General features: G+C 41.9%; 1 protein-coding gene across 2 annotated transcripts in view; it reads right to left on the bottom strand.

Moving 5' to 3' along the window:
- Window positions 1-27,481, bottom strand: part of BLOC1S2 (biogenesis of lysosomal organelles complex 1 subunit 2) — a 164,965-nt gene that overhangs the window by 94,233 nt on the left and 43,251 nt on the right. For both annotated transcript variants that reach the window (XM_044055756.1, XM_044055757.1), the window contains exons 3-4: window positions 17,819-17,938; window positions 6,492-6,596 (exon numbers count right to left, since the gene is read on the bottom strand). In XM_044055756.1, the coding sequence (XP_043911691.1) occupies window positions 6,492-6,596; window positions 17,819-17,938 (225 nt within the window). The remainder of the gene's footprint in view (window positions 1-6,491; window positions 6,597-17,818; window positions 17,939-27,481) is intronic.

The raw sequence follows: 27,481 nt of genomic DNA, 5'->3' as shown, positions 1-27,481 counted from the left end.
GCCTAGCCTGGCCTTAGAAAAGGAAACAAAAAAAGTTGTTCCAACTTAATAAAGACTTTAGTCCTATCCGCACAGAATCTCAGTTGTCTATGAACATCTAGGAAAAGTAGTAAACATTCCCCTTTATTAATGGAGCTGGGGAGGGAAACACTGCTAAGTGAACAAGTTGATTCGAGGAGGACTCTGAAGCCACCTTAGGAAAGGAGGGGTCAAGTCCCAAGGGAAATCCTAACCTACAGAAAACCTAATAAGGAGTTGCAGAGATAAAGCCTGCAGTTCTGAAACCCATCTAGCAGATGTGTAACAGCCACCAGGAAACGTGTCTATCAAGATAGTAACTTCAAGGAAATAATAGCTGAAAGCTCAGATGGCCAACTAACACAAAACATGAAAGGTAAATCCAAAGTAGGAACAGGAGCCTAAATGGGAGGTTGCAATAAAAATGTACCGCTCAGGAAAGTCTTAGAAATTTACAGAAAAAGTACTGAAGCATTATCTCTGCCAATATGGAAACTGGAAAGGGCTGACAGTTGAACATTAACAGTGGAAGAGCTCATTCCAGATTGGAAAAAGTCAAAGAAAAAACAGAACAGCATCTAGTAGAGCAGAAAAGGGATCCAAAGCCTTTGACAATGCCCAAATTGCAAAACATTTCAATTTACTAGCATAGATTAAAGAGAATAAAATACTGAAAGTTTGGGATCTCTGGCCATCACGGGAACTGGAGGATCCATGCTGTCCAACTAGAGAGTATTAAGACTGGGTGGAGGAATCCGTACTAGAGAGATCACACCCAGAATGGGGCTGAGGAGCCAAAGAGGGTACCAACGATGAGGTCACATGAAAGGAAACCAGACTTGTTGAGGCCGGAGTGGGGAAATGAGAATGAGTCACTGTGCAGCAGCTGGCTGGATTAATTTCATTGTAACAGGAATGGGCAAATATGCGTACAGGAGACCTTGGCATCAAAAATACAAAGAGCGTTCCATTGTGACTGCCCCACAGGGAGAACAGCCCCAGGGCAAAAAAACTTCACTTCATGTTACATGGGGTGGCAAACAGACTGCAGAGCAAGGGGTGCACTAGTTCCAGAAGCTCCAGGCTGCTACCTCTGGAGTCAGAGACTATTCATGAAGAAGAATATTCCTGCTTACACTGACTGCCAAGATGGACTTTCCTCGGGATGTCCGTTGCTATCAGAAACCACTGAGAGCTCGCCCATTGCCACTCTCTCATGGCTTCTTAAAGAGAATAAGACAAGAGTTCCTGCCTGTTTGTTCAGGTACCAAACCACAGACATATCTATCCATTAGAGCAGAGATTACATCCTTGGGGAGAAGGCCCTGAAAGGCCTGCAACACGAGGAGGATCACTCATCTCTAAGACACTGATGTGAAGGTTGGCCTTGAAAGCTTACCACATCTCCTGAACACTTTTCTCTTTGAAATGCCCCCTTACCCCAGTAGGCGAGCTGTCTGTACTGACCATGGCTTGAGGCTTGGGAAGACCAAAATGTAACTCAGTGGATACCAAGGAAGACTCCAACCACCATCTGATCTGACCTCAACAGATTTATTACCCAGTTTAAATGCAACCTAGACCAGTGGATGGGGAATAGAAAATTTACACCAGGCCTGACACCCATGTCCATTATGGAGACAGGTAGCTTATAAATGCCTGGCACACAATGTCCTATTTGGCTACAGGACAACATTATTCTTTTCAGAAAACTTGGCTACACTTAAAAGCCCCTCCCAGGTTGTTAGCATACTCAATATCTACAAATCTATAAGTTGCTAATGTCCACTGCAGTATCTACAGTATCTCGCCAGGGGCACCAGTAGATGCTGCTGCGTTATTCAAAGGCTTCAAGATGGTGGAGGCAGGAGGCTGTGAAAACTAAAGTAGATTAGTAGTCTCTGCATGAAAAGAGTTCACCCTGTGTAAAGAAAGTCTTGCTGACTGAGAATGTATCTAAATAGCATCCTATGAACTCCAACACTTGAACAAGTTGTAGGATGGATTTCCCATAGTTCACTGCAATTCCTAAGGACAGGAACAACTGGGAGTAAGGAGTCCTGAGCCTTTATTAATAATGCCCTTGTGGAGGCAGTAAGAAGCCAATCATCCAGGTAAGGAAAGACCTAGAATCCCTGCACCCTGAGCCAAGCTGCTATAAATCTGCCATACACTTGGTAAACACTTATGGGGCAGTGATGAGACCAAAGGGTAGCCCTCAGACCTGATGAATAACCAGCTCCCAGACAACAGCGCAGACATCTTCTGGACCACCTCGCAACATTTATACGATGGTAAGCATCTTTGAGATCTACTGAGCACAGTTCTCCTTCCTCAACAGAGCTGGAGAGGACTGCACTGGGACCATGTGGAACTTGGGTCTGATTCATTCATTTTTCTCAGATACAAGATTGGCCATAGGTCCTTGTTCTTGGATGGCACCAAAAAGAATCTGGAACAGACCCCAAATCCTCACTGGTCTGGTAGGACCTCTTGCATGACTCAATTTGACAGCAGCTTGTGAATCTTGACTGCTGCGTCTTCTCTGCTGGGGTGGAACGTCTAGAAGGGAAAATGGCATATTCATTTGGTAGAAATAAAAATTGTATAGCCTTTAGATAGGACTCAAAACACTAATGCCTCCAAGGTGATGGCCTTGCAAGCTTTTGGGTAGAGAGTCAAGCAACAAACTCCCCTTCAACTGACTCCAGAGTAGAACAGTTAGCACCCCTTCAAGTACTCTGAAAGGGCCTTCCTGAAAAAGCTGCATGGAAACCCTGGTTCTGCTGATGAATTCTGCCACGTGGGCAGCATCCTTTCTGGTTGCCCCCACAAGAGGCACCCTCAACAGGGGCATCCTGAAAAGACTGCTATGATTTCCTTTAAAAAGGAATGTTTACCCTCTTCTGGATCCTAGAGAAGGACTGCTGAGGTGTGCCAAAGTATATTCCAAAGGTAGTCTCTATTCTGTTCACTCCTGGTTAATGTGTCCTTGACCTTCAGGACAAAGAAGAACTATCGAAAGGGGTGTTGACAAACGACACTTTAAAACAGTTTGCAAGATTACATAATTTCATCAAAGAGCGCTAGCACACGGAAATGCCAGTGACTGCAGCTCAGCAGAGGCAGAGAGCAGGTGCAAAGACTCATTGGAAATATGACTGCATAGTTGATGACGGAACCTCCAGAGTCTTTACAGTCTCCATTGCCTATTTTTACTACTTTGCCAACTTCAAAAACGCGTCATGTTGAATTCTTATCAAATTAGCCAAATTAGTTTAAAGCTCTCAGCACAAAATCTGCACTTTCCTAAAAGATCCAACACCCTAAACTCCCTGTTTGGGAATGGACCAAAAAACTTTCCTCTGAAATGTCCTTTTTGGTGGCCATCACCACCAAGATGGCATCAACAGCAGGTCCCTTACTCCAATACGGCCATTCCTTAGGGGGAACAGAGACCATCAGGTTCTCTTGGGATAGGTTCCACCATATCCAGTTCCCTCTGTGTTCTCTGGAACACCAGGTCAATAAGCTCATCAGGATGGGGGACAACCCAAGATGTGGATGGACCTACACACTAAAGGCTTCCAAAAATGCAGACTCCTCCAGAAAGGGGGCTTCAGCAGCCTCCATGCTGATGAAGTAGTTCATAAGATCACCAAAAGAGGTGCCTTCTCTGGGGGACGTAGGAAGCAACCCTTAACTCGAGGCCAGTATCTTCAAGCAACCCTCAACTCGAGGCCAGTATCTTCAGTAAAAGATGCCTCCATGAAATCAAAGTGCTTCCTCTTGCACAGACTCTTAGTAGGACTCTCTGAAACCAGAGAATTCAGGGAAAGAGGCAAGGGGGCCCTTGATACAGGGTAACTTGGGAGGCCTGGAGGTGTGGGCTGTCCTGGAGCATCCTAATGCTTCTCCGCAGGTTCAGGCAACAGTGGAGGATTACTGGCTGTTGCCAACTGCCTGGAGTGGACACCTTGGGATCCAAGAAACCACTAGCTAATCTGACATGTCTAGCTGCCAAGACCAGAGCTGAACTGTCTAGTGTAGACTCTCCAAGAGGAAGATAATACTGTGAAACCCTAACAGTTGATCCAGACCCTGGAGCCACAACCCCAAACTCCTTTCTATGGGGAGCACCTGATGCCGACATCACTGGAGTCAATAACACATAAGTAGGGGGTCAGTGCCTGTAGTGGCCAAGCAGTCATAACAGACCTGGATGGTGGCAAGGCAACTGGATCCACAAACCCTGGAGCCAGAGAGCCAGAGGGAGGGAAAAAAACAAAAATAAAAAAAAAAACACAACAGATGGAGCCGAACCCTCAGGTACTGGAATCAAGGTGTCAGGGAGAAGCCCTAGCTGAAACTGGGCCAACAAGGAGGACTACATCAGCTGATCCAAATCAGGTGGTCTAAGACTCCCAACAGAGCAGGCAGACTGAGCCAATGAAGCCACTGACAAGGGATATGAAGCCAGTCAGCAACTGGATCAAATGATCTAATCTGAACCAGGGAGATCCAGATCAGAGGTGGACAGGGAGTAGATTCATGCAAAAACTCCCTTGGAGTAATGGTGAGAAGAGGGGAGTTCTGGTGGGATCCATTCCCCTTAAACAAAGAAGGGACTGGGGACACAGATTTCCCCGAAGACAGCACTGTGGGCAAGTGGCTCAAAGAAGGAACTGATCCTGGCATCGACGTAGCTGTGGAAGCCAAAGATTGGTAGATCTTCGGATGATCATAATGAGGGGAAGCCATTCATTTACAGTCACTCTTGTCCTCCTCCTCCTCACTCTTGGAGTCTTTCAAACTCTCCTTACACAGACCCCGCTCCCCCTTGTCAGGATTATGTGAAGCAGCAGCAGAAGCAGAGGAATCTTCAGAGGGCAATATGTCCTTTAACTTTTAATACTTACTTAGCACAGCACTCACTCAGCACCCAAGTACCGAAACCAGAACAAACAGAACACTACATCAAAATGAGAGGCACCGAGGCAATAAATATACTGATCATGCACATCCTGTGAAGACTGCTTACGGCCACATGCTGCACTCATTTTAAAACTCTTTTCCTTATCACAACACATGGAGAACTCAAAAGCACAACGATGGAATAAAAGCTGGAAAATCAACTGACACACACTAGAGAAAGACCCAAATCACTTAACACCTACCTGTCAAACAGTAAATTATATTTTTTTTCTTCAAAGAAAGAAAGCCAGGAATGCCACAGAGATGAAGAGCCTACAAACTCAAAAGCTCTCTACAAAAAAAAAAAAAAAAAACCCCAACACCAAAGACAAGGCAGAAACTGTCACCAAAAATAAAGGAAACCGCTAATCTTATGAAGGAGCTTGTAATCGTGTTGCACTCCATGGAGGCAGCAAACAAGATCTGAGAGAGACAGGACTGACAGCGGTATTATGGGTAGCAGAGGCCGGCCTCTGATCAGAGTTCGATTCTGATAATCCACAGGTTAAAGCTGGATGAAAAAGCAACACTGGATCATAAGTTGCTAAGATAATAGTCTTAGAAATGTACAAAACCAACTGAGGTTAAAGGAGACAAACCAAAGCTGCCATACACTCCACTGACCCCACCGATGCACCAGTGTCATAATCAATTCCCTGAATACCTTATGCTCACAGTGTGCACAGCACCCACGTCTTTAGATCAAGGCTGGCACCTAAAGATATGGTGATGTCACAACTGACTCCTCCCTCCTAGTATGCATACAGTGCACCATCCTGACCTTTTATCAGATAGTGACCACAGCACCGGACAGCAACCCAAACAATTCAGAAACAATACAAATGAAATGGTCTACAATTCATAAAGTTGTGGCACTGCAACTGCTGCCTTCCACTCAACACCTGCTATTTGGGATGGGTGGGGAGTGAAGGGATACAATGCTTGGTAATGAAGGGACTTTATGAATAACAGAAACAAAGTAAAAAAAAATCTTAAAATCTGTCTGCTTGTGTTTAATCCTGCTACCTGAAAGGGATGAAGGCACAATACATGGATTGCTTACAACCAGTGTATATAAACAGACAAGCGTGTGACTCTCAGAGAAGCAGCCCTGAATAACAAAGGAGGGGAATAAAACATGCATTGCTGAGTTACTTCTAAAACCTGGAAGTCAAATCCTGCAAGTTTACTTATTCCTGCAGCACCATGCACAAACACAAATACAAGTCACCTGCTGTAGGAGACGGAGGCCATCCATGTTTACATCAAGACTTGCAATGCAGGAAGCTGCAAACACCAACAAGCGCGTGCACACGCACACACACACACACACACACACACACACACACACACACACACACACACACACACACACACACACACACACACACACACACACACACACACACACACACGTGTTACCTCTGAAGTAGCACATATGCTTTAGTCCAAAAGTTATTTTGAATTCAAGGAAAAGAGAGAGAAAAGCAAACAGTTACCCAGTTTCTTGGAGTATGCATCCAGTTTGTAAGCTGCCTGTTCCAGTACCGACACCTGTTCTTCAATCTGACTTATCTGTTCCAGATAGGGCAGCAGATTGGTATCTGCAACACATATGAGCAAGATGTTAAAATCAAACCAAAATCCTACCTTGATATACATGCTAAGCCGCCACAATACTCAGTAGCTCTGCTAGTTTACCAGTAAAGCTGCTTCCCTTCATGCTGCCTTTTCTAGACCGTGAGCTTAGGGAAATCAGCACGGCACACACTTCCAGTGTTGTCCCAATGTGAAAATTCTGACCCTTCAATTTCACAAATCGTAAAATTTTGGCACGTTTATCCACATTTATCCTAATCCTTACTTCTTTTCAGGCAATGGCATTCACCTCTGAGCACTGAGGTACACTTTACAGAGGAAGGAATGAACTTTGCTAGCCTATACTTGCACAGAATAAGGTCATACCCAAGCCAATCAGCATATTTAAACTTGTGGCCTACATTAGGAAAGGTGTTTTGCCATGGTCTGCCTCGCCTGGTTACAAATGTCATCTCATTTCACCTGTTCTGCAGGAACACATTATTACTGTTCTTTTCTGGCAATGAAAGCAATGATGCTGGAGAGACTTTTTTAAATGATTATAAAAGGTTTACACTACTGAAAATAGCCTTTTCAAGTAAGGTAAGATGCACTTATGTACTTACCATAATGGCAGATACCTAGGAGCAGGCCCATCTTCCTGTGCATATAGGACCCGAGATCAGTAGGACTCTAGCAGCTCAGCAACAAATTTTTCAAGCCTCAAAACTCCTCCCCTTACCCACAATTCCCAGCTTAAAGATGGTGGAGCAAAGAATGAGAATGTAACAAGGAAGGGGGCAACCCCCCCCCCAAAAAAAAAAAATGCAGAGGGGGAATGAGGAAACGGTCAAAGGAAGATATTTGTACATCATTGTTAATCACTTTATTTTACATTTCTTGACTGGGTAGGTGGGCTTGTCCAAGAACCCTTTTCATCCATAACTTGGGCCATTGTAACAACCTAAACAGTTAAAAGACTTTCATTCAAGAGGAAAAATGCATTTCATGTCAACACAGAAATATCTAAGATCAGTCCATCTTCCTCCACCTATAAGACATAGTCCTAGGCATAATGGGCTGGGTGGATTCTTCCACTGGTGGTCTATTAAAGACGGTTCTCTCCATGAGAGAGGGACTGCAAGATAAAGGGAGATGAAAGAAAAAGAAAAAATAATGTGCAAACCATCTCAAAATAAGGAAGAATTGCTAAGGTCTTAGTACCATCTGACCTCAGAGATCAATTACTTACTCAGCTACAAACAGAAAACCCCAAAAAGGAAATGCATGCCAAATTATAGGGTGTAATACAGAGAAGTATAGTGGGTTAAAGCATAGATGACCATCTCCAAGAATATTAGCATCATGTTCCTTAACAGACTGCAAGGAAGTTGACTAAAAGGTAGCAACAAATACACGAGACACAATTAGGCCACTGGTCCAAGTGGTTAGTGAAGAGCAATTTGACACAGGGGCCACACCAACTAAACATGAAGTGGTGGGATTAATAACAAAAAGGTAAAATACAACTGACCTAAGGCAACAAAGTATCAACATGGCAAAGCAGAATGTATGATGGTGTGGTTTCAACAAATGAAATCTAATGTAGATAAACTGCTGAACTATAAAAGAGACCAGTCGGATGATGCAAATCTGATCAGTACCACTGAAGTAATGAATGGCCAGCCACACTGCTGGACTCCAAGAATCACGTGAAGGCCTTGTTTACTGAAAAAGGCAGGACCCTGGAGGAGATGTTAACAATGAGACAGGGAATTGGTAGTGGAAAGGATTGATACCACTGAAACTGACAATGATGGCAGGAGACACCTTGTGGAGATTCAATAATCACGCAAACTCCTTGCATAAGAAAAATGCATTTGGATCCCACACAGTCTATGTAAACCACGCATCTACAACTCAAACTGAGATTTACAGATGGGGCCTACCACCATGCAAAAAAAAAAGGGGTACAGGGTTCTTGAACAAGCTAAAGAATATGTCAGAACAGGGATAACAGACAAAGCCAAACCAAGATGCAACTTCGCCAGAACAGCTCCCACATCCATTCAGTACATCTCTCTGCCTTTCCAGATCGACATTCCCCCAGATACCACTTTCCCTGTACTATAAATACAGACTTAACCATTCCTGCAATGTCTTCCACTTAGAATTTAGAAGTGGATGGAAGAGGGTGGGAGGGCATGTTGAACTGGACAGGCGTAGATCATGAAGCTCTATAAAAGTACAAACCTTTCATATCTTATCCAGTCCATCTACTCTAAGGACAACATCCCTAGCATCTCCTCTTGGACGACATAAACCTAGGACACCCCGGCAGATGGTAGGCCAGAAGGTTTACCCCCCAGCAGATGGTAGGTAGGCCAGAAGGTCACCTCCAGCAGATGGTAGGTAGGCCAGAAGGTCAAACTACATCTTCAAATCATATCCCAATTTTTACAGTCTTGCAAAAGTATGCCAAGAAGCCCAACTTAAGCACAATATCAGCTTACACATTCCAGAAACAGACTAACGTGGAATGTCCCTTGGGTTTGTTTGCAAAGTTCTGTCATACTTGTAGGGGGAAAAACACAGTAATAACCACCTAGAAGGGATGACCTTGGCTACTTTTTCCCCCCTTCACTATGGGTGAAGGAAACAGATTTGATCACTCTATGATCAACTATAAGCAGAAATGTAGAGGTCTGTACATCTAGACAGTTTAACAGATTCTCTACAATTTGAGTAGTAAAAAAGAAACAAGTAGACTAATGTGCATTTGCTTCTGTAGCTACCTTTGTCACAAAACATGGGTTGGTCAGCAAAGATATGCCCAACTAAACAGGAGTAAAATGGTTTGGAAGAGTGAGCATGGAGGACTTTAAAAACTCCTCTTGCAGACGTCAACAGACACCAGGTATTTTATATCAAACATTTTAGATCTGTTAGTGTCATTTTTTGGGGGGGTAGGGGTTGTCTGTTTCCCCAACAAATTATGGTTCCAAGGTGAGAAAAGGAAGCTGTGCAAGTGGAGATACTGATTTGGGGAGGCTAGGTGGCATGCAGAATTTACTTGGTTGTCCAGTTTGAAAGGAGGCAAAAAGATCTATTTGAGGTTTTCTCCACAAATAAATCCATTCTTTGAAGACCCTTCTTATTCAATTTCTGCCACTACATTTTGGTTTGACAGTATACAAGATGTTTGAATGGTTATACAATGCTATACAGGTAACTCCCAAACTATCATAGCCAACCTGCAGAGGGGGTAAGACTTGGTGCCAGCAGTTAATAGACAATACCAAAGTGACATGGTACATAATTATCTATAATGGTCCAGGGGACCACAGGTTATGAAGAGATTCTATAGCATGGATCACAGTCAACATCTTTTTGACGCATGTGCATCTGTGTGTGCTTTGGTCCATTTTAAACCTTCTCACGGGCCTCGCACATTTATTCCCATAGAAACTGCTCCGCAAGTAGAAACTGGGATATCTTACAGGCTCATAGGAGGTTACTAGGCTAGAGGCCGTGGGGCCCTTACAAGCCTAGCTAAGAGTTTATCCCAAAAAAAGAAACCTCAATCAGCATCCGTCGCCCGTCAATGAGGGACACAGGTGGAACTCCTGGGACAAATTTGTGGTTTCCCATCCACTCAAAGGTTGCGATTAAAGAGGATCAGTGAGGTACTCTTATGTGTATGGGAAGTCTGTTCCAGAGATGGGGCAGCCTCTGGGAGGCAAACCTGTGTCTCCAGCAGGTTTTGTTGATGTCAGATATTAAATTCAGGCCTTTTGAGTTGGTAATGCGTGAGGAGTTAGACTTACGGATATGGAGCATCTCTAGTAGGGCAAGGTCTGAGATTGTTCAGAGGTGAACAGTGTCTCATCTACAAGACAATCTGTATGATAACAAGTAGAGTGATAGTGACTGGAACCTGTTCGCATAGGACAGGTATTGGGAGGCCACGGATTCTCTTTGCGAGGTATTTCTGTGACTTTTGTACTTGGTGCAGAAGTTTGGAGAGGTACACACCAAACAGGGTGTTATACTCAATTATTGGTTTAATGAGAGAGGAGTACAGAGAGGTAATATTTTCTGGATGCAATCCCTTTACTTATGAGATGACCCAAGTAAAAGGCTTTTCAGAACACTGCTGCTATATGATGGTCGAAAGGGAGACTTATCAACCTGAATACCAAAGTCTCTCACAGGTTATGTGCTTAGGGGTTGCTGTTGATGTGGTAATCAGTAGGAACAGTGTTTTTGCTGAATGGTATGATGATACGATACATAAGTTGCTGTTTGACCCTCTTGCAGTATGTTAACATCATTTGGGGACTCAATCACAACACCCAACTTACAATCATCTGCAAACTTGATCAGCCATAGGCCTTTTGTCTTTCCTGAACCTCTGAGAAGTAGATACCAAACAGTAGGATCCCAGGACAGATTCCTGGGGAACCCCACTAGTGACAAGTCTGCTATCTGAAGTGGAGGCTCCTATTTCGACCTTGAAGTTGTGTTAGCTTCTCGATGATGCCAGAGTGCGGGATTATGTCAAAAGCCTTAGCCAAGTCATGGTAAGCTGTATGTACTGACCTTCCCTCATCCAGGGCCTTGGCGACCATCTCAAAGAAGTCAACTAGGTTCAACAGGCAAGATCTGCCCTTGACGAATCTGAACTGGGTGGGGTCAAGTGCTTGGAGATTGCCTATGTCCTTGTTTATGAGATCCATAATGATACACACCATGGCTTTACAGATCAGCCTGGTCAAGCTAATGGGGCGACAGTTTCCAGGGTCAATAGTGGCACCACCTTTGTGCAAGGGGATGACAATGGCAGTTCTCCACTCTGCTGGAATGAACTTAGGCTGTGGCTGAATAGGGTGCTCAATGGCAAAAGCCATTTCTTGCTGGAGATGGTGCAGAATACAGCATGGGATACTATCAGGTCCCATGGAAGATGTGTTCTTTGCCTTGGATAGGGTCTTTAACATGATCTACAGAGACATGAAGTGCGGGACAAGTATTGGGGATGTCAAAAGAGCCTTTGGGGGGGACATGGGGGTGAAGTTTGCACTGAACCTATCTGCTAGCAGGTTGGCTAAGTCAAGAGAATCAGTGTAAGTGATGTTAAGTACCAATTCCTGGGCCTTGCCATGGGGGTTTCTGACATAACCAAAAAAGGCTTTGTGGTTTCCCTTTGTTTCAGAGGCTGGTTTCAATTCATAATTGGCTTTGGAGGTTTTCACTAGTGATCTAATTTGCTTGTCGAGGTTAATGAGGGAGTTTTTCCAGATTGTTCCTTTTTACCCTTGGACAAGAGTTTCTTCCTTTTGTTGTAAAGCCTGTTGACAGAGGATGTCCACCAAACAGATTTCTTTTTCCTTGAGGAACAGGTTTTAGTTCTGCTGGGTATGTCTGAAATTCATAGATTAGTACTAAGCTAACTGCCCTCGAGAGCCATTTTAAGCCTAGCCAATTATCCCTCGAGAGACTCAAACCCTGCACCTTGTGTTTGCAAGGCAAACACCTTCACCATTAGGCAACCCTCCCAACCAAAATATATACCTTCAAATCTGTAAAGCTCTTTCCAGTGGTGAGAATCAAACCTCGCACCTGGTGATTGAAAGGCATACACCTTAACCACTGTACAACTTGGCTTTTCAGGTTGCACAGGTGCTTGTGTACTGCATTAGCATACTGTTCAACATAGTTGCCTGCATCCTCTGAGGAGGATGGTGGTGTGAAGTTGCTGATACCCTCCCTTAGGAGGTTTCAGTCAGCTTTTGAGAAGTTTTTTTAGCTTGACTACAACTGGAGGGGGGGGGAACAGAAACTTCAAATGAGACAGTATAATGATCTGATCTCAGAGAGGAACATACTATGGGAGTGGTGCAGCAATCGCCGACGTTGGTGAGAACTAAGTCCAGAATGTTATCTCCCCTTGTGGGGGATGAGAGGAGCCAGTCTAGTGTGTTAACACTGATGAAGTCAAGGAATTGTTGAGGGAGTGCATTAGTGCAGAAATGGTTCACCCAGTCTATGGTGGGGTAGTTGAAGTCACCAAGGATCAGGGTGTTGGGAGTACCTTGATGGAGTCAAATAGATCCAGGTAAGAGAAGTGGGTGTCGAGTTATGGAGGGGGTCTATAGCTGGCTATAACTTGTATGGGTGTCTTGCCAACCATCAGTTGCACCTGGAGTAGTTCCAGTGCATCATGCTGGCAAACCAGTCTGGAGGTGTGCCTGCCCTTAATGAAGATATAGACTCCACCACCCTTGGTCTTCTGGACCTCATTTTGGGGTCGGAATGTGCGGAAAGAGGTATAGCCTGGTAAGGCAGGTGGTGCTCTCCGCAGCCCTGAACCAAGTTTGTGACTCAAAAGACATTGGCATCTTCCAGTGCATGGACAGCCTCCAGTGAGTGCTCTTTCAGGTTAAGGCTCCTAGCATTAAGCAGCATGTTTTTCAATTTGCTTTTTGACAGATTTTTATGTTGGAAGATTTCTCTTTGGAACATTGCTTAAAAAAGGCACAATAGGGGAGGCAACAGCTTTGGCCAGGATCCGGAATCTCAGTGGTGAAAGGTGGAGGTAATCTCTGGCAAAGCATCGAGGCCTGTCAACCATGTCATCCCAGGCAGACAGATAATGGATTCCCTTGGAATGACACCAGAAACTAAGCCAATTGTTGAAGTCTTATTTTTTGTTGGTATTGTGATATCACTCTTGGTGAAGGTGGGATGCGGCTTAGGGCAATGGTTATACCTGCCTGGGACAGATACTCAGAGCTCAATCATGTCTCTCTTCATATAGTCCAGGGAGGTACATCAGTCATTTACACCAACATGGACAATGACAGAGTCACACTTGTACTTGCTGTGGAGAGACTTAAGTGCATGTGTGATACGGTGGACTGGCACCAGACAACTGACAGTGACCTTCTTGTCGAGCTTAGTGAGAGGGACATCAGTGCGTCTCACAATTGAGTCACCAATGACTAGTACATTTGGTTTATTGTTTTGCCTTATGGGCTGTGTTTGTGAGACACTGGTGTGTGTGTGTGTGTGTGTGTGTGTGTGTGTGTGTGTGTGTGTGTGTGTGTGTGTTCTGGAGGTCTCTGCTGTTTGGGTAAGTTTGTATGGAGGACCTCTGCATAGGTGGATGTATGTTGTGCTTGGTTATGTGATGCATGTGGTGTGGTGTTTGTGCTGGCAGTCTCCTCTATGTCAGGAGTACTGACTGTGGTGCAAGGGAGCGTGGATTCCAGATTACTGATGTAGTTGCATTTCTTGTTAAGTAGAATTATGTGCTAGGAGAAGAAGGTTGTCAGTACACATGAGGCAGTTGCTACAGTGTCTCAGTATGCCCATGTTGACCAGGCTGGCAGGAGAAAGGGATTCAAATTGTCCAGACAGTTTTCCAAATACTTGGACAGACTTATGGAGAGAGGGTTTTGGTAAGGGTTTGCCCACAAGAGTGTAGACCACAAAAACCTTCTTAAATGTAAAAGTAACTGGCCTGAAGCACAAGTGCTAAAACCAAAACCAAGATGCTTAGAATACCAGATTAAATCAGATTAACAAGCAGTAATAAATGCAGCAGAATAAAGGCAGTTAATCACTTAAGAGCCTGCAGCAGAAATAAGGTAATAAAAGTAGGAAGAACACCATTGCAGTAAAAGCAGCTGAATAAAAAAAAAGTGTAAAAATGATTCTTTTTTTTTTTTTTTTTGTGGAGAGGGAGGAAACAGAAGACAGTTCAGGATTAAGTAAGGGGGATGGCCTTCCCAAATGCTCTCTCTGTGCTAGAAGACAGAGAGGTCTCTTTTTAGAATGACACCCTACATCAGATTAATTTTTCCACCATGCACCCACTAAGTACCCGAATAAGCTCCAGCTCCCGGATGAAGCTGAAAAGGATAAAATGAGTAATCAGAGAATTAACTACGACGGCAATGTCATCCCTTCGCTCTGTTTTATATGAAGTAACATAGAAAACAGGAGGAAATGAAAGTGACTGTTGCTGTTGTTGCCAAAATCTTGCCCACCTCACACTGTTGTTTTTAGGAATTACTAACTCGATAAACCTACAAACATAGTTACACTAGTGCAGGAAAATCTGAAGGAGTTGCTGCTCAGTGGCAGAAGTCTAAATAAGAAACTCTACTCCCTACAAGCACTCCTCACCTTGGAGGATGTAGATGTCTGTGCAGTTACTTAAACATAGTTTAAAGCCAAGGAGTGCTCCCTGTCAGCGCAGGGCTACAACGCCTTCCTCACAATTAGACCAACTACTGCAAAGGAAGGGGGCAAAGGTACAAGTGTCTCTAGTTACATTAAAAAGAAGCATGGCTAGGCTTACAAGGGCCCCAGTGGCCATTAGCTAGTATACACTTATGACCCTCGAGGCTGGTCAGTATGATGTTCAAGCTTCTCTATGATAAAATTACCTTAGAAAACGTCCCACTCCATATCCCTGCAAGCTATAGGTCCACATTCAACTAAACCCCATAGTCATGGGGTGACTAAATACCCCAATATGAACTGGAACTCATACAATACCATTAACACGCAGACCAAAGATTCCTGGACTTTGTAAATTAACACCATAAACCATCTAGTCTGTATGTCCACTAGTCATGCAGATATCCTTGACCTGGTCCTCAAACATGGCAGAAAGTTGTACCCTCACTAGTGTCATTTTTTTTCTGAAACTTGCATACAAATAGTTTGTATGTATTTAATTTTATGTAAATGTTTGGCAATATTAGTACTGTAATTTTTAGTCTGTGTATTAATTTTCTTTTTTAATGTCTGTAATTGTAATTGGAGCTTTTCTCCTCAGGTCTCCACTGAAAATGGGCCTTTGCCACAGTTGGACCAATCCGGTTAACAAATGACAATATTTTTTATTTTTATTTTATTTTTATTTTTATTTTAAATAATGTTGTTGCTAGTCAAGTCAGACCATAAAACTGTCTCCTTTGAAGTAAAGGAGAAACTAAGGACACAGGCTAACTTCGGAACTTTTACGAATTATTCTAAAGCATATGTCCTACTGCTGACACCCTGGAAATATTTTCAAGTCCCCTCAACCCTGAGACTACCCACTGCCTATGCAGAATAATTCACAGAAATCCTGTACAATTGTATTAACAGCTGCATATAGACAGCTGCTCCTAATCGGAAAAAGCACAGGATCAACTAAAAAAACAGCCTTGCTGGTGGAATCCATCAACAGGTTCTATTAAAAGGATGAAATTCAAGGCAAAATTAGGAGGTGCAATGCCCAGCAAGGGAAAAAAAATCTCTAGTCAACCTAAACAAGCAACTCAGTGGATTAATAAAGTCCTCCAAAGCCAAATCTGAGGTAAAATTAAACTCCCAGGCCAAAGACTACCACAAAGCTTTCTTCCACTAAGTCTATAACCTCAAAGGTAATACAAAGGAATGTACCAAATTATATGGAGCTGAAGACATAGCAAACTTTTGGCCTAAAAAAATGTAGCTTCAATTTTAACACCCTCACCTCACTAAATGCCTCTAAGAAAATACCCACATCTATAACTCCACCAACTGTCACTAGAGAGAGAGAGAGAGAGAGAGAGAGTAAGTGCTCAAGGTGCTCTCCAAGGCCAACAAAACTGCATCGAAGGGTCCTGCTAATGTCCAAGATATCTCCTGAATAGCATAAAACATGGACTATTGACACCATTAGAAACATTAACCACAGCCTTCAAAACAGGCTTTCTGTCACAGTTATCCTGCTGCACAAGGGTGGGCCAGCCACGGAAGCAGGAAATTATTAAGTCATAAGCCTGACTAGCCTGATATGCAGTGCTAAGGACAGAATAATCATGGAGATCCTAAATGACAACAACGTAACCTACAAATGTTGGACCCAAATTAGTCTGGGTTCGTTAAAGGGCAGGTCTTGCTTAATCAACCTGGTAGACTTATTTGAAAAGGTCACCAAAAGAAATGGACAAGGGCAAAATGGTGCATACTGCCTACCTGACCTGGCCAAGGCATACAACAATACCTCACTCAGGCATTGTTCATTAAACTAGGTATTAACCTTACATCACACACTGGATAGCCAGCTGGTTTACAGACGTGTCACAAATAGTTAGAATACATGCTGCTAAGAGGCGGCCTGCACCTAGCTTACAAAGCATCCTCTGATCCAGTTCTAAAGGGCATGTTGTATATCAATAAAACAACTAGCATCAAGAACACCTGAGCCAGGGACCCAAATCTTGCTTGCAACATTAATAGGACATGCTGGAGAGACAGGTATGTATCCAGAGGCTCCCACATCAAGGCTTCCCACCCATGAGAAGCAGAGTGCACTTATTCAAACAAACTTGAACAGATTTACAGTTCCCCATCTACTTATCCATGGTCTACCACCCATGTCTCATACACACAAGAAGCTTATAAATGCTTGGCCACCTATGCTTAAATATATATATACCCCCATAAAACCTTTGGGAACCAATATCTATTAAATGTTATTGGGAAATGTGGCTAGGCTTATAACACCCTACTATTTTACTAGGATACTACGACTACCTTACTATCACTTTTTTTTGTAACAAATCTGCAACACTTCGGGATTCAATGTATTTGGTTCACAAGATTAGTCCTCTTGTCACTCAACAGGCTCCCTCTGAAAACCCGGCTCTACAGGAAAACTTTTTTTTAATGCTTTGTACATAAAGCTGTAACCAATCAAGCTATATACATACCGTCGAGCAGGATTTTGTTTGCCCAGCAAAAGGTTTTTATATGAAGCCAAGGATCTCGGTTTTGCTTTGTTGAAAATATATTTAGAGAAATACAAGGATGAAAATAAGAAACATTAAATCTCCTCACCAGTATTACATAGAGGTTAAGCATCAGCATGAGCTGCCTGCCCATGTAAACTTTAAGATGAAATCTTTCCAAACCTTGTATGAAGCATGACTTGTGCAATTATTGTTGCAGAAATGAACAGGCTATATCAGATGCTTGGAGGAATCACTAGGGTGATCCTATAAAAATGCCCGGAGGCATCATTAAGTAGACAGCATACCAATATCATCTTTCTAGTTTTTACAATATTAAGTTGAATTCTGCCGAACACTAAGCACTTTCCAAAAGCAAGTAAAACATTAGCTGGTCCAGTAACTATCCTACTTGATATTTCTAAGATGCATTTTGCTCAAACACAATATCCTGTCCCCCACTTTTTACTTACATTTACTATTCAAATCCTTAAGGTTGCGGCTGATATTTATGGAAATTTCTTTCATTTCCTTGTACTTCAAGCTTGTCAAGTGGTTCATGTTTTCCAAAAGTTTGTAATCTTCACAGGTTGCTGGGGGGAAAAAAGACAACAGTTACTCTGGGACAATCAAATACAACTACTGAAAAAAAGGTAAAAAAAGCCAAATACTCCTTTGTTTCTAGCTTACTGCCTAAGCATGAGAGACTATCTCGGAGAAATGTCAAAATGCATTTAACCAACAAACTTGCCTTTACAATTATTCTCAGCATTATTTCTTGAACCCTCTTTCTTCAAACGCATGTCAAAACTCTTATCAAGTTGAGCCATTCTGCAAAATCAAAATTTATGGCAATGAAATGCCATCAATGGCATCAAAGGCTGGCTACATTATTATATCACATGAGCCCCCCCCCCCAACTTCATACTCCACCATTCCTTCACATAAAGTCCCTTGATATTACAAAACTGCAAGGTCACACGATCTTAGAGAAATTCATATGTAATGTGTGCACACGTGTGTGTGTGTGGGGGGGGGGGGCAGTAAAACTGAGGAACAGTATAAGCTGTAATGTACCAACACCTGATGGACTGGGTTACAGGTTCATTGGCAATTCACAACCTGGCCATAAACACTGGTGCACAGTGTAATAGGACTGGTATGCAAGTCCCATGGTGATTCACAACCTATCCGTAAACACTGGTGTACAGTACAACAAGACTTGGACTCAGGGCCCCTGGCGATTCGCAACCTATCCATAACACTGGTGCACAGTACAACAGGGCTGGTACACAGAATATGTATAAAAAGAGAAACGACTTCAGGTAAAACCCAGGTGCACAAAACCAGAACTATATATAACCAAAAATACACAGAGGTACCACACAATAGCGTCTTTATTACACAAAAAATAAGAACAGTGGTGAGCGCTCTCTCAAAACTAATTGCTTCATCAGACAAGAAAATAAAACACTCCATTGCTTATATACAGATGGAACCATTGACTCAATCACTGATGTCATAGGTCAATTAAGCCATTAAAGCTATATAACTTATAAATGTATAAATGTAGAAAACTGCATACGACAAACTGCATACGACAAACTGCATACGACAAACTGCATGTAAATGCATATAAAAAATTGCATACAAAACTGTTGGTAAAAGACCTAAGTAATAGATATAAACTCCATAAATACTATAGCTATGAAAAATTAAAGGATAAAAATCTAGATCTAGTTATAAAATCTATCTACAATATGTATGTATAACTAAAAGTAGTCTATGTCTCTAAAATATGAAAAAATAGGTGTAATGGGTGTATGAGGTGCCTAAAATTAAACATGTTTGAGGCGTCTTGCTTTCAAGAAAGGAACCAAGGAAGTAGAGCCATTAAGGCCTGGATATTTATCTGCATTCAATTTAATGATCCATCTCTGTTCACAGCTTTCAGTAAAATTTTCTATATCCCCTCCTCTAATGTTTTTGTGTATGCGCTGTAGCACAAAAAACTTAAAAGAATGTAAATTATCTGTATTAATAATATGCTGGGCGAGTGCATTAGTGGGTTTCTTATTTTTGACATCACGAAGATGTTCTAGAATTCTGTCTTTAAGAAATCTATTCGTTTTACCTACATAAAACACCTGACATTTCTGACAAAAACAATAGTAAACAACATCAGTGCTCTTGCAATCAGCATAAGTATTAAGCTGTAGCTGAAAATGCTTGGTGGGGTGGACATTGGTATTTACACTGTAAATATAGGGGTAGGCACTGCATGACCTGCAAGGAAAAGTGCCCTGACGTGAAGAAGGGATGGCTTTCTTAGGCATATCCTTGTTACATAACTTCTTCTTGAGTGACATATTGTTCTTGAAACTGAATACTGGATCTTTACAGGTAATAACCTGCAACTGTGGTACCTCTTGTAATAAGTGCCAATTATGTCAACATATTGGTTGACGTCACTCACAAACTGTAACACTACTCTAAATTCATTATGTGGCCTAGAGTTAATGTTAGATGGATTATTACATGGAACTACCTCGTTGTTGTTAAAATAAGGTCTACATTTAGTTGATCTCATATGCCATGCATCAGATACAGTTTTATCAATTTCATCAGGTTGGTATCCTCTAGCTATAAACTCAAATTTTAAATTTAATGCTAGTAATGCATCCTCATCATCATCATGTAATCTTAATGTCCTATAAACTTGCCCTTTTAATACATTTCTCGGGATGTGCCTGGGATGCATACTAGTTTCGTGTAGGTATGTGTTCTTTCTGGTTGGTTTGTGGAAGATGCTGCTCTTGAAGCAGTTAAATTCAGCTTTAGCTAGATGTACATCAAGAAAATCAATCTCAGCTGCAGATAGCCGGTATGTGAATTTTAAAAAGTCAGTGGTGGTATGCAGATAATCAACAAAGGATGCAAAATCTGAACCATTGCCATTCCATAAAATAAAATCATCATCCACAAAACGTACATACCATAACACTTGATGTAAGAAAGGATTCAAACCGGAAAGTACAGTATTTATGGAGTTTATATCTATTACTTAGGTCTTTTACCAAACAGCTTTGTATATAGTTTTTGTATGCAGTTTTTTATATGCATTTACATGCAGTTTGTTATATGTGTCTTTTATATGCAGTTTTCTCTATATGTAGCCTTTCTACATTTATAAGTTATATAGCTTTAATGGCTTAATTGACCTATGACATCAGTGATTGAGTCAATGGTTCCATCTGTATATAAGCAATGGAGTGTTTTATTTTCTTGTCTGATGAAGCAATTAGTTTTGCGAAAGTGCTCACCACTGTTCTTATTTTTTGTGTAATAAAGACGCTATTGTGTGGTACTTCGGTGTATTTTTGGTTATATATAGTTCTGGTACACAGAATACCTGCATGCTAAAGCCCTTGGCAGTTCATAAAATCTGTACACAATCAAGCAAGACATCTACATTCTTACACTACTGTGCAAGTACCGTACTTCACAGATGGGTTACATATGTAAGCCACTGACCAAGCACATCTTTTTCGGCGCTATTAGACTACTGGCTACTGTGAATGACTCTCTCTGGAAGTGAAGCACATTCAGGATGGGTCTAATGAAGGATTCTCTATACTAGCCACAAAAAAGTGCCCATGTCACGGTTGACTCCTCCTATGGACTTCTTTTGGCAAACAGTTATCCATGTATTAAAAAAACAAGGAGACCCTTTTACTCAACCATTTCTCCCACAATTTCAAGCATCTTGGTGCAGACTCTGGAAACGGTAGAAGACAATGAAACACCTTTGAATTAGTGTGAGGCCTCAAGGTGAGTTGTAGAAATCTAACCTGGAGGTTTCTACAGCAAGGTTCTCGCAAAGATTTGCTTACCCAAGACCATTCATAAGCCCTGATGCAGCAGTGAGAGACTAGTACTCAATACTAAGAAACTTCACATATCTGATGATGTCCAATACTGGCCAACTCTCCCAAACTTCACATATCTGATGATGTCCAATACTGGCCAATTCTCCCAAACTTCACATATCTGATCATGTCCAATACTGGCCAACTCTCCCAAACTTCACATATCTGATCATGTCCAATACTGGCCAATTCTCCCAAACTTCACATATCTGATCATGTCCAATACTGGCCAATTCTCCCAAACTTCACATATCTGATGATGTCCAATACTGGCCAATTCTCCCAAACTTCTGTGGAACAAAGAAACCGCTTTGCTAATTTGCAAGTACCACTAACTTTAAGGCTCCATTCTGTATCAGAAACTGAAACAGTGCCAGAAACCTTTCTGAAACCAAACAAACCTATCATAGACCCAGACAGTGAAGCCAAGCAGTTCCAAGATGCAACTACTCTGGAAATAAACCTGCACCGAGTGATCTCGATCCAGTTTAATTTATGTTATTCATGACTGCAGTGAGACCACATGGGGAGATGGCCTCTACGGTGCTTCTGCAGGTGGGTCTAGGGAGTCAACACCTTCTAAAAGGTTCTTCGGATGTCTCCACTTAAAGTGGAAACTTAGGCCAGTCTTCTAGACGACTAGGCAGGCAGAAGACTGTACATGCCTCTATGACAGGAAATGCTTTAACACTCTTCCAGGAGTTCAAGATTACTCCCAAAGATGACATCTAAAAAAGGAAACATCCAGGCTATCCTGGCAGACATGTATGCGAGAGAGTCACTGCCAGGTTAGGCATGCAAATACTGCAGCCAAAGCCATTGTCACAAATCAATGGAGTAAACATTGAGGCTTACAACATGGAATCCCACCAGTGAAGCCATGAAGACAGTCTTTTCCACAGAATCCTGAATTCCCAAATCAGCGAAATCACATCACGTTCCACTAAGGAGAATTGAAAAGACAGAAAATTAACAGTGTACAAGTTAAAGGGGACATAAGAGTTTTAGATGTGAAAGTTTATGGAGCTATGCTTTTATGGTTGTTCTTGTACTGATAAAGAAGTCGGTAGAACACAGCATATACGCACTATAGTGTATACAACAGATATGCGAATGTCTGCAAAATAACTGTTTAGACAATTTAGAAAATGAGATCATGTGGAAATCAGGTGGCACAGATAGATTTAAAACCCATCTGATAGCCAGTATAATCACAGGAGGAACAAAGTGACGCCAGAGGGGCAATTTTCTCCAGTCACACCATTGTTACACAGCAGGTTAAAGTAAAAAAATTCGCACAAATCTGATTAAGTAATGCAATGCAATCTGACCCCAAGAACATAAAGGAAATATGCATTGCTGTCCAGGTATGGGCTTCCAACATCCATACCCAAAGCATACTAAATGCAGACTACTTAGCTAGACTTTGCCTAGTAGCCCAGGCCCTTTTCTCACCACTTTCTCAGTGAGCTACAGCGACTCATAGTGCACTGTGAAACACGTTATTACTGTCAGACACACACTTCCAATTCCCGGAGCTTTTTTCCTGACACAGTAGTATTGTCATCACTCTGGATGTAACCACAGACCACAAGCTACCTATTGCTCCTGGTTTAGTCAAATTCCAAACACACACAATATCTTTCACCGAGTAGCAAGCTCAAGCAATCTAGATAAATGGAGATGGAAACCACAACTTATTAACCTACAGGCAAAAACAATAACTCTCTTCTCAGATAATCACGAGTAATACTACACAAAACCAGACACAAGAGCTTAACAGCCGTAGCTTCATATAACATCTAAAATACAAGGACTGATTTCAAAAACAAATCATCAGAACCAAAAATGCAATGAAAATACTGGGCACATTCCTATAAAAGTTTTAAATACAAGAAATAAAGATACACAAGTTAGCCAGAATTCTTTCATATGCAACTTTTTTTTCTCAAGCTATGTATACACACACTGCATATAAGAATTTCTCCTGTGATTGGTATTTTTCATTCGTGTGATGTTGCACAATGAAGGATGTGAAAATGACCTGGTATGAAAGCTAGCACTTTTTTCTACACTTTTATAGAATATTTATTAAATCAGCAGGTTTGATAAATCAGATCGCTTGCATGTGTTTTTTCTGTAGCTGGGGTAAACGTTTTATATCCCAATGCATTATACCACCCAGTCATACACAAGCCAACAGCAACTCTAAATACAGTCAAGTGTAGACAATGTCCAAGTACTGTGTATGCAAGTAATGTGGCACAGAAGGAGAACTGAAACACCAGCTATCACAGGGACGCCACACTAAAGCTGTTCTGAACTACTTGTCAACACCAGACAATCTACCTGGCTCAGGCTTATGTTTGTGAAGGGATCAGTCTTCCATGCCTTCTAGCATGGACTCCTGAAGCAGAATCCTGCCAGCTGGTTTAGACAGGAGGAAAATGGGTCTTCTAGAGGAACTCCCCATAGATGTATCAAATCTTGGAAGATCCCCTGATCCAATTTGCATACATGAGAGTCTGCTCTGTCCTGTTCAGCTTGTCTGCCACACAATATTGCTCTCATGGAATGATGCTTGGAGAGGGAGACTGTGCTGTGAAGCTTTACCCAAAGACAACCTAGGCTAGACTGCAAAGGGAGTACTAACTGGTTCACTCCTACTTGAAGTTGTACCACATGACTGAAACGACTTGAAGGACGTTCTGTGGACTAAAGATTATTTAGAGTCAAGTGCCTCGATCAGAGCAAGCTCTTTTATATTTATGTGCTTGCATCTGTCCTTGGTGTTCCATACACCTGCACTTTCATCCCTCCTGAAACTGCTCCACAAGTAAAGTCAGTGACTTCTGAGAGGACTGACTGCTTTGAAAATGGAGGGATAAGGGGCGACCTTAATTTAAGAATATTTGCTATAGCCACCACGTAATTTTTTCTACTGATGAACCTCAGCACTGGCATTTGTAATGACAAGGAATATTGATGCTGGGACCAAAGAGACTTCAAATACCACTGTATATTTCTCATGTGGAGTCTTTAAAGGGTTATCATGATAATCACAGATGCCATGAAACCCAAAATTCTGAGGTATTCCCTCCCAATGACTAAGGTGGAAGAAAGGCTTTTGAACTCAGGTGTCCACAGCAGATAACTCAAAAACACAATCATGTGTGAAGGAGTCAAAAAGGACTTTTGAACGTTCTCTTCGAATACCAGTTTGTGTAATACATCTCACAAAGTGAAAGATTCCTGACACTTTGAAAAAGATCTAAACAGATGAGAAAAGTCATCTAAATATGAAAAAAAGAAAATGGATACCTTGTAGTCTGCAACAATCTATAACTGGAACTAGCAACTTAGTGAACACTCCTGGTGTAGTGGACAGTCCACAGGGTAAAGCAAAAAATATAAAGTGATCCAGAAACGCAAGCCTTAAGAAATGTCTGGATGAAAAGGAACAATATGACAAACATCCTTTAAATGTAGAGTTACCAGGAAACTTGAATGAGGAACAAGAGGTAACAGATTGTGAAGCCACATCATTTTGAAGTTAGGCACCTCACGAACAGGCCTAAGAAAAACTATCCAGAACTGGTCTCCAAGCATCATCTTTCTTTGGCACTAAAAATATCCTTGAACAAAAAACTCTCCCAACATGGAAGGAGGAACTGGTTCTATCACTCCCTGGAACAGCATGTAATGAAGGACAGGTGGAAATAAAAACATTCTGGTCTTGTGGATGCAGAATAACCTCTTGGCAAAGAGAAATATCCTCTTAGAGCCATCTAGAACTTCGATTAATGATCTTCAGAACCCATTTGTTTGAAATAAACTATTGTCAAAGAGAAAAATTCGGACCTTCTGGTAGGGAAAGGGGACTGCTACGGTGTGAGGTGGTAAAGTCCCATAAATAGTCAAACTGACTAGCTGGACTGTCCTTGGTTTTAGAGGTCCATGAATTCTTTCTGGGACACCCTTACCATTGCACCAAAACTGGATAAGGGGTTTAAGAATTCCTTACAAAATTAGAAAAAGGAGGACACTAAATCATGAGAGATTCCCCCATTTAACTTAGCCCTTTCATCACACTTTTTGATCACTTCTATAGCAAAGAAACAAAAAAAAAATCTTTATCTAAAATTTTTAAATTAAATTTCATTATTCATATTCTGTTGGGAGGTTCTGAGAGCACAGCCAGGCAAACCTCCTCAAAACAGTACCAGAGGCCATAGTCCTGCAGAATCAATGGAGTCACTCATACACACACACACTGTAAACAGAGCAGTAACTAGTACAATAGAAGAAACAACATAATTTTAAGATGTTTCCTCATAAGAAGAAACTGCAAACCAAACACTCCTCATACTTTCACAATTGGTTAGCATAAACATTAGCATGTGAGCCTAGCAATTCAAAATTCTGAAAAAAATCAAAGTTGCAGAAGCATATACTATTCCCCTACCCATCAAATTTCCCAGCCTCACCAGAAAGAGCAGGATAGGAATTAATTGTTTAGCAGCAATACAAATAACTAAAGCTACAGCTGCTAGCTCAGGTTTGGAAATAGTGCACAAAATCTCAAAGACTCAGGAACTTTACACATTCTATCTGCCTTATTAGGGGCAACAAGTTGTCTATTATGAAACAATACTGCAGGACACACACACATCCTCCAAAGCTGACAGAACTGGAAGAAATGGTGCCAGTTCAGGAAATTCCTTCTATAACAGATCATAACATTTTCTGAGAGACTGAGAAACCTCAAAGTGAGGGGAGAATCAAAAGCGGAGTTCTCCTCAGAATCTAAATCAGAAAACTACTGAAATTCCAAATCTTTGAATCTCATCAGAAAAAGAGGCGTCCATCTTTTACCAGAGAAGCAAAAAATGAGGAGAATCCAAAGCTGGAATAGAACACTTAGCCAGACACAGTATACTACTACTGTCCAAGGAGATATGAGGAGCTGATGCATGTTATAAATGGCAGTGGTAGCTTCCCCCTAGATGGGCAAAACATTCTGACAAAACTGAAAAGCCTTCTCTGTTCCCTCTCCCAGAACTAACAACAGTGGCTCCCCCATGCCCACTGAGGGGACCCAAACAGCTATATAGGACACTGCTAACCCTGGCCCATAGTAGTTGCAGGTACTACACCAGAGGAATCCAGGGTAAAAGATGAGTGATCTGGGGTACAACAAATGGACATAGCAGAGTCACCCATCTGTAGTGGAGGTAAATCGCTAGCCTGCTGTGGTGAAAAAAAGCTGTTCTCATAACTTTTACATTTTGGGGGCTGGAAGGACCAATCTTGGGACAGATTGTTTTGTTGTGGGTCAAGCCAAAAATGGTTTTCGCCAGGGACAACAAGCAGAAAACCTGGTAAAAAAAATATGAACTCTGTGTCACTTTTTTTTCACATGAACACACATTAAAAGGCATTTTTAAAACATTTTCCAGCCCCGAAAAGCAAAACAAAATTTCTCCACAAAGAAAAAGAGAGAGTACAATATACAAACTCCTAAAATATTAATAATCAAAAATAATTGAATGGAAGGTCCCCCTCAATGGGAACTTGCATAGCTGCCCAGCAAAAGAACAGCACAAGCTGATCTTTGATCCTCAAAAACCTCAGAGGAGCATGCACTTAGGCAGCAATAAAGCTCTGGAGGGCTCGGCACACAAACTTATCTTTTACACAGCTCATGTCAACTGCCTGGCAGTTTGGGCACATGGAAGGTGCCCTGAAACTTTGGAAGCTGGCCAGCTGTTACATCCTTGGCAGGAAATAACCCCATATAGCTCAGGCACCTGCAGCAATGATCAATCTGTCCTTCACAAACAGGAGCCCACTGACTGCAGAGTAGACTTGAATCCATCATTATGGATGCTTGTCATACACAACCTGCACCACCAGGGCAAGGGTTGCATAGAGTATGTATACCTACACATATACACAGTTTGTACAGAAGTCCATCAACCACAGTGTTGTGGAGAGGTAGATACCCAGAGAAAATCCAAGTAAATACATGGAGAGCATGCAAACTTCACACACACAGTGACTGGAGGATTAAACACTGAACATGTGAGGCAGTACAGGTTAAAAAAAAAAAAAAACCCACTGCGCTGCCACCCTGTCAATCAAATTTGGCAATGCATGGAAACTTTCATGTACTTACAACTAAATGACTACAGTGTTATGCATAGG

This window comes from Protopterus annectens, chromosome 14.part0 (genome assembly GCF_019279795.1).
Source record: "Protopterus annectens isolate FY-2018-M chromosome 14.part0, PAN1.0, whole genome shotgun sequence".
Taxonomy (NCBI): domain Eukaryota; kingdom Metazoa; phylum Chordata; order Ceratodontiformes; family Protopteridae; genus Protopterus; species Protopterus annectens.
This window is presented reverse-complemented; position numbering and strand designations above follow the sequence as displayed.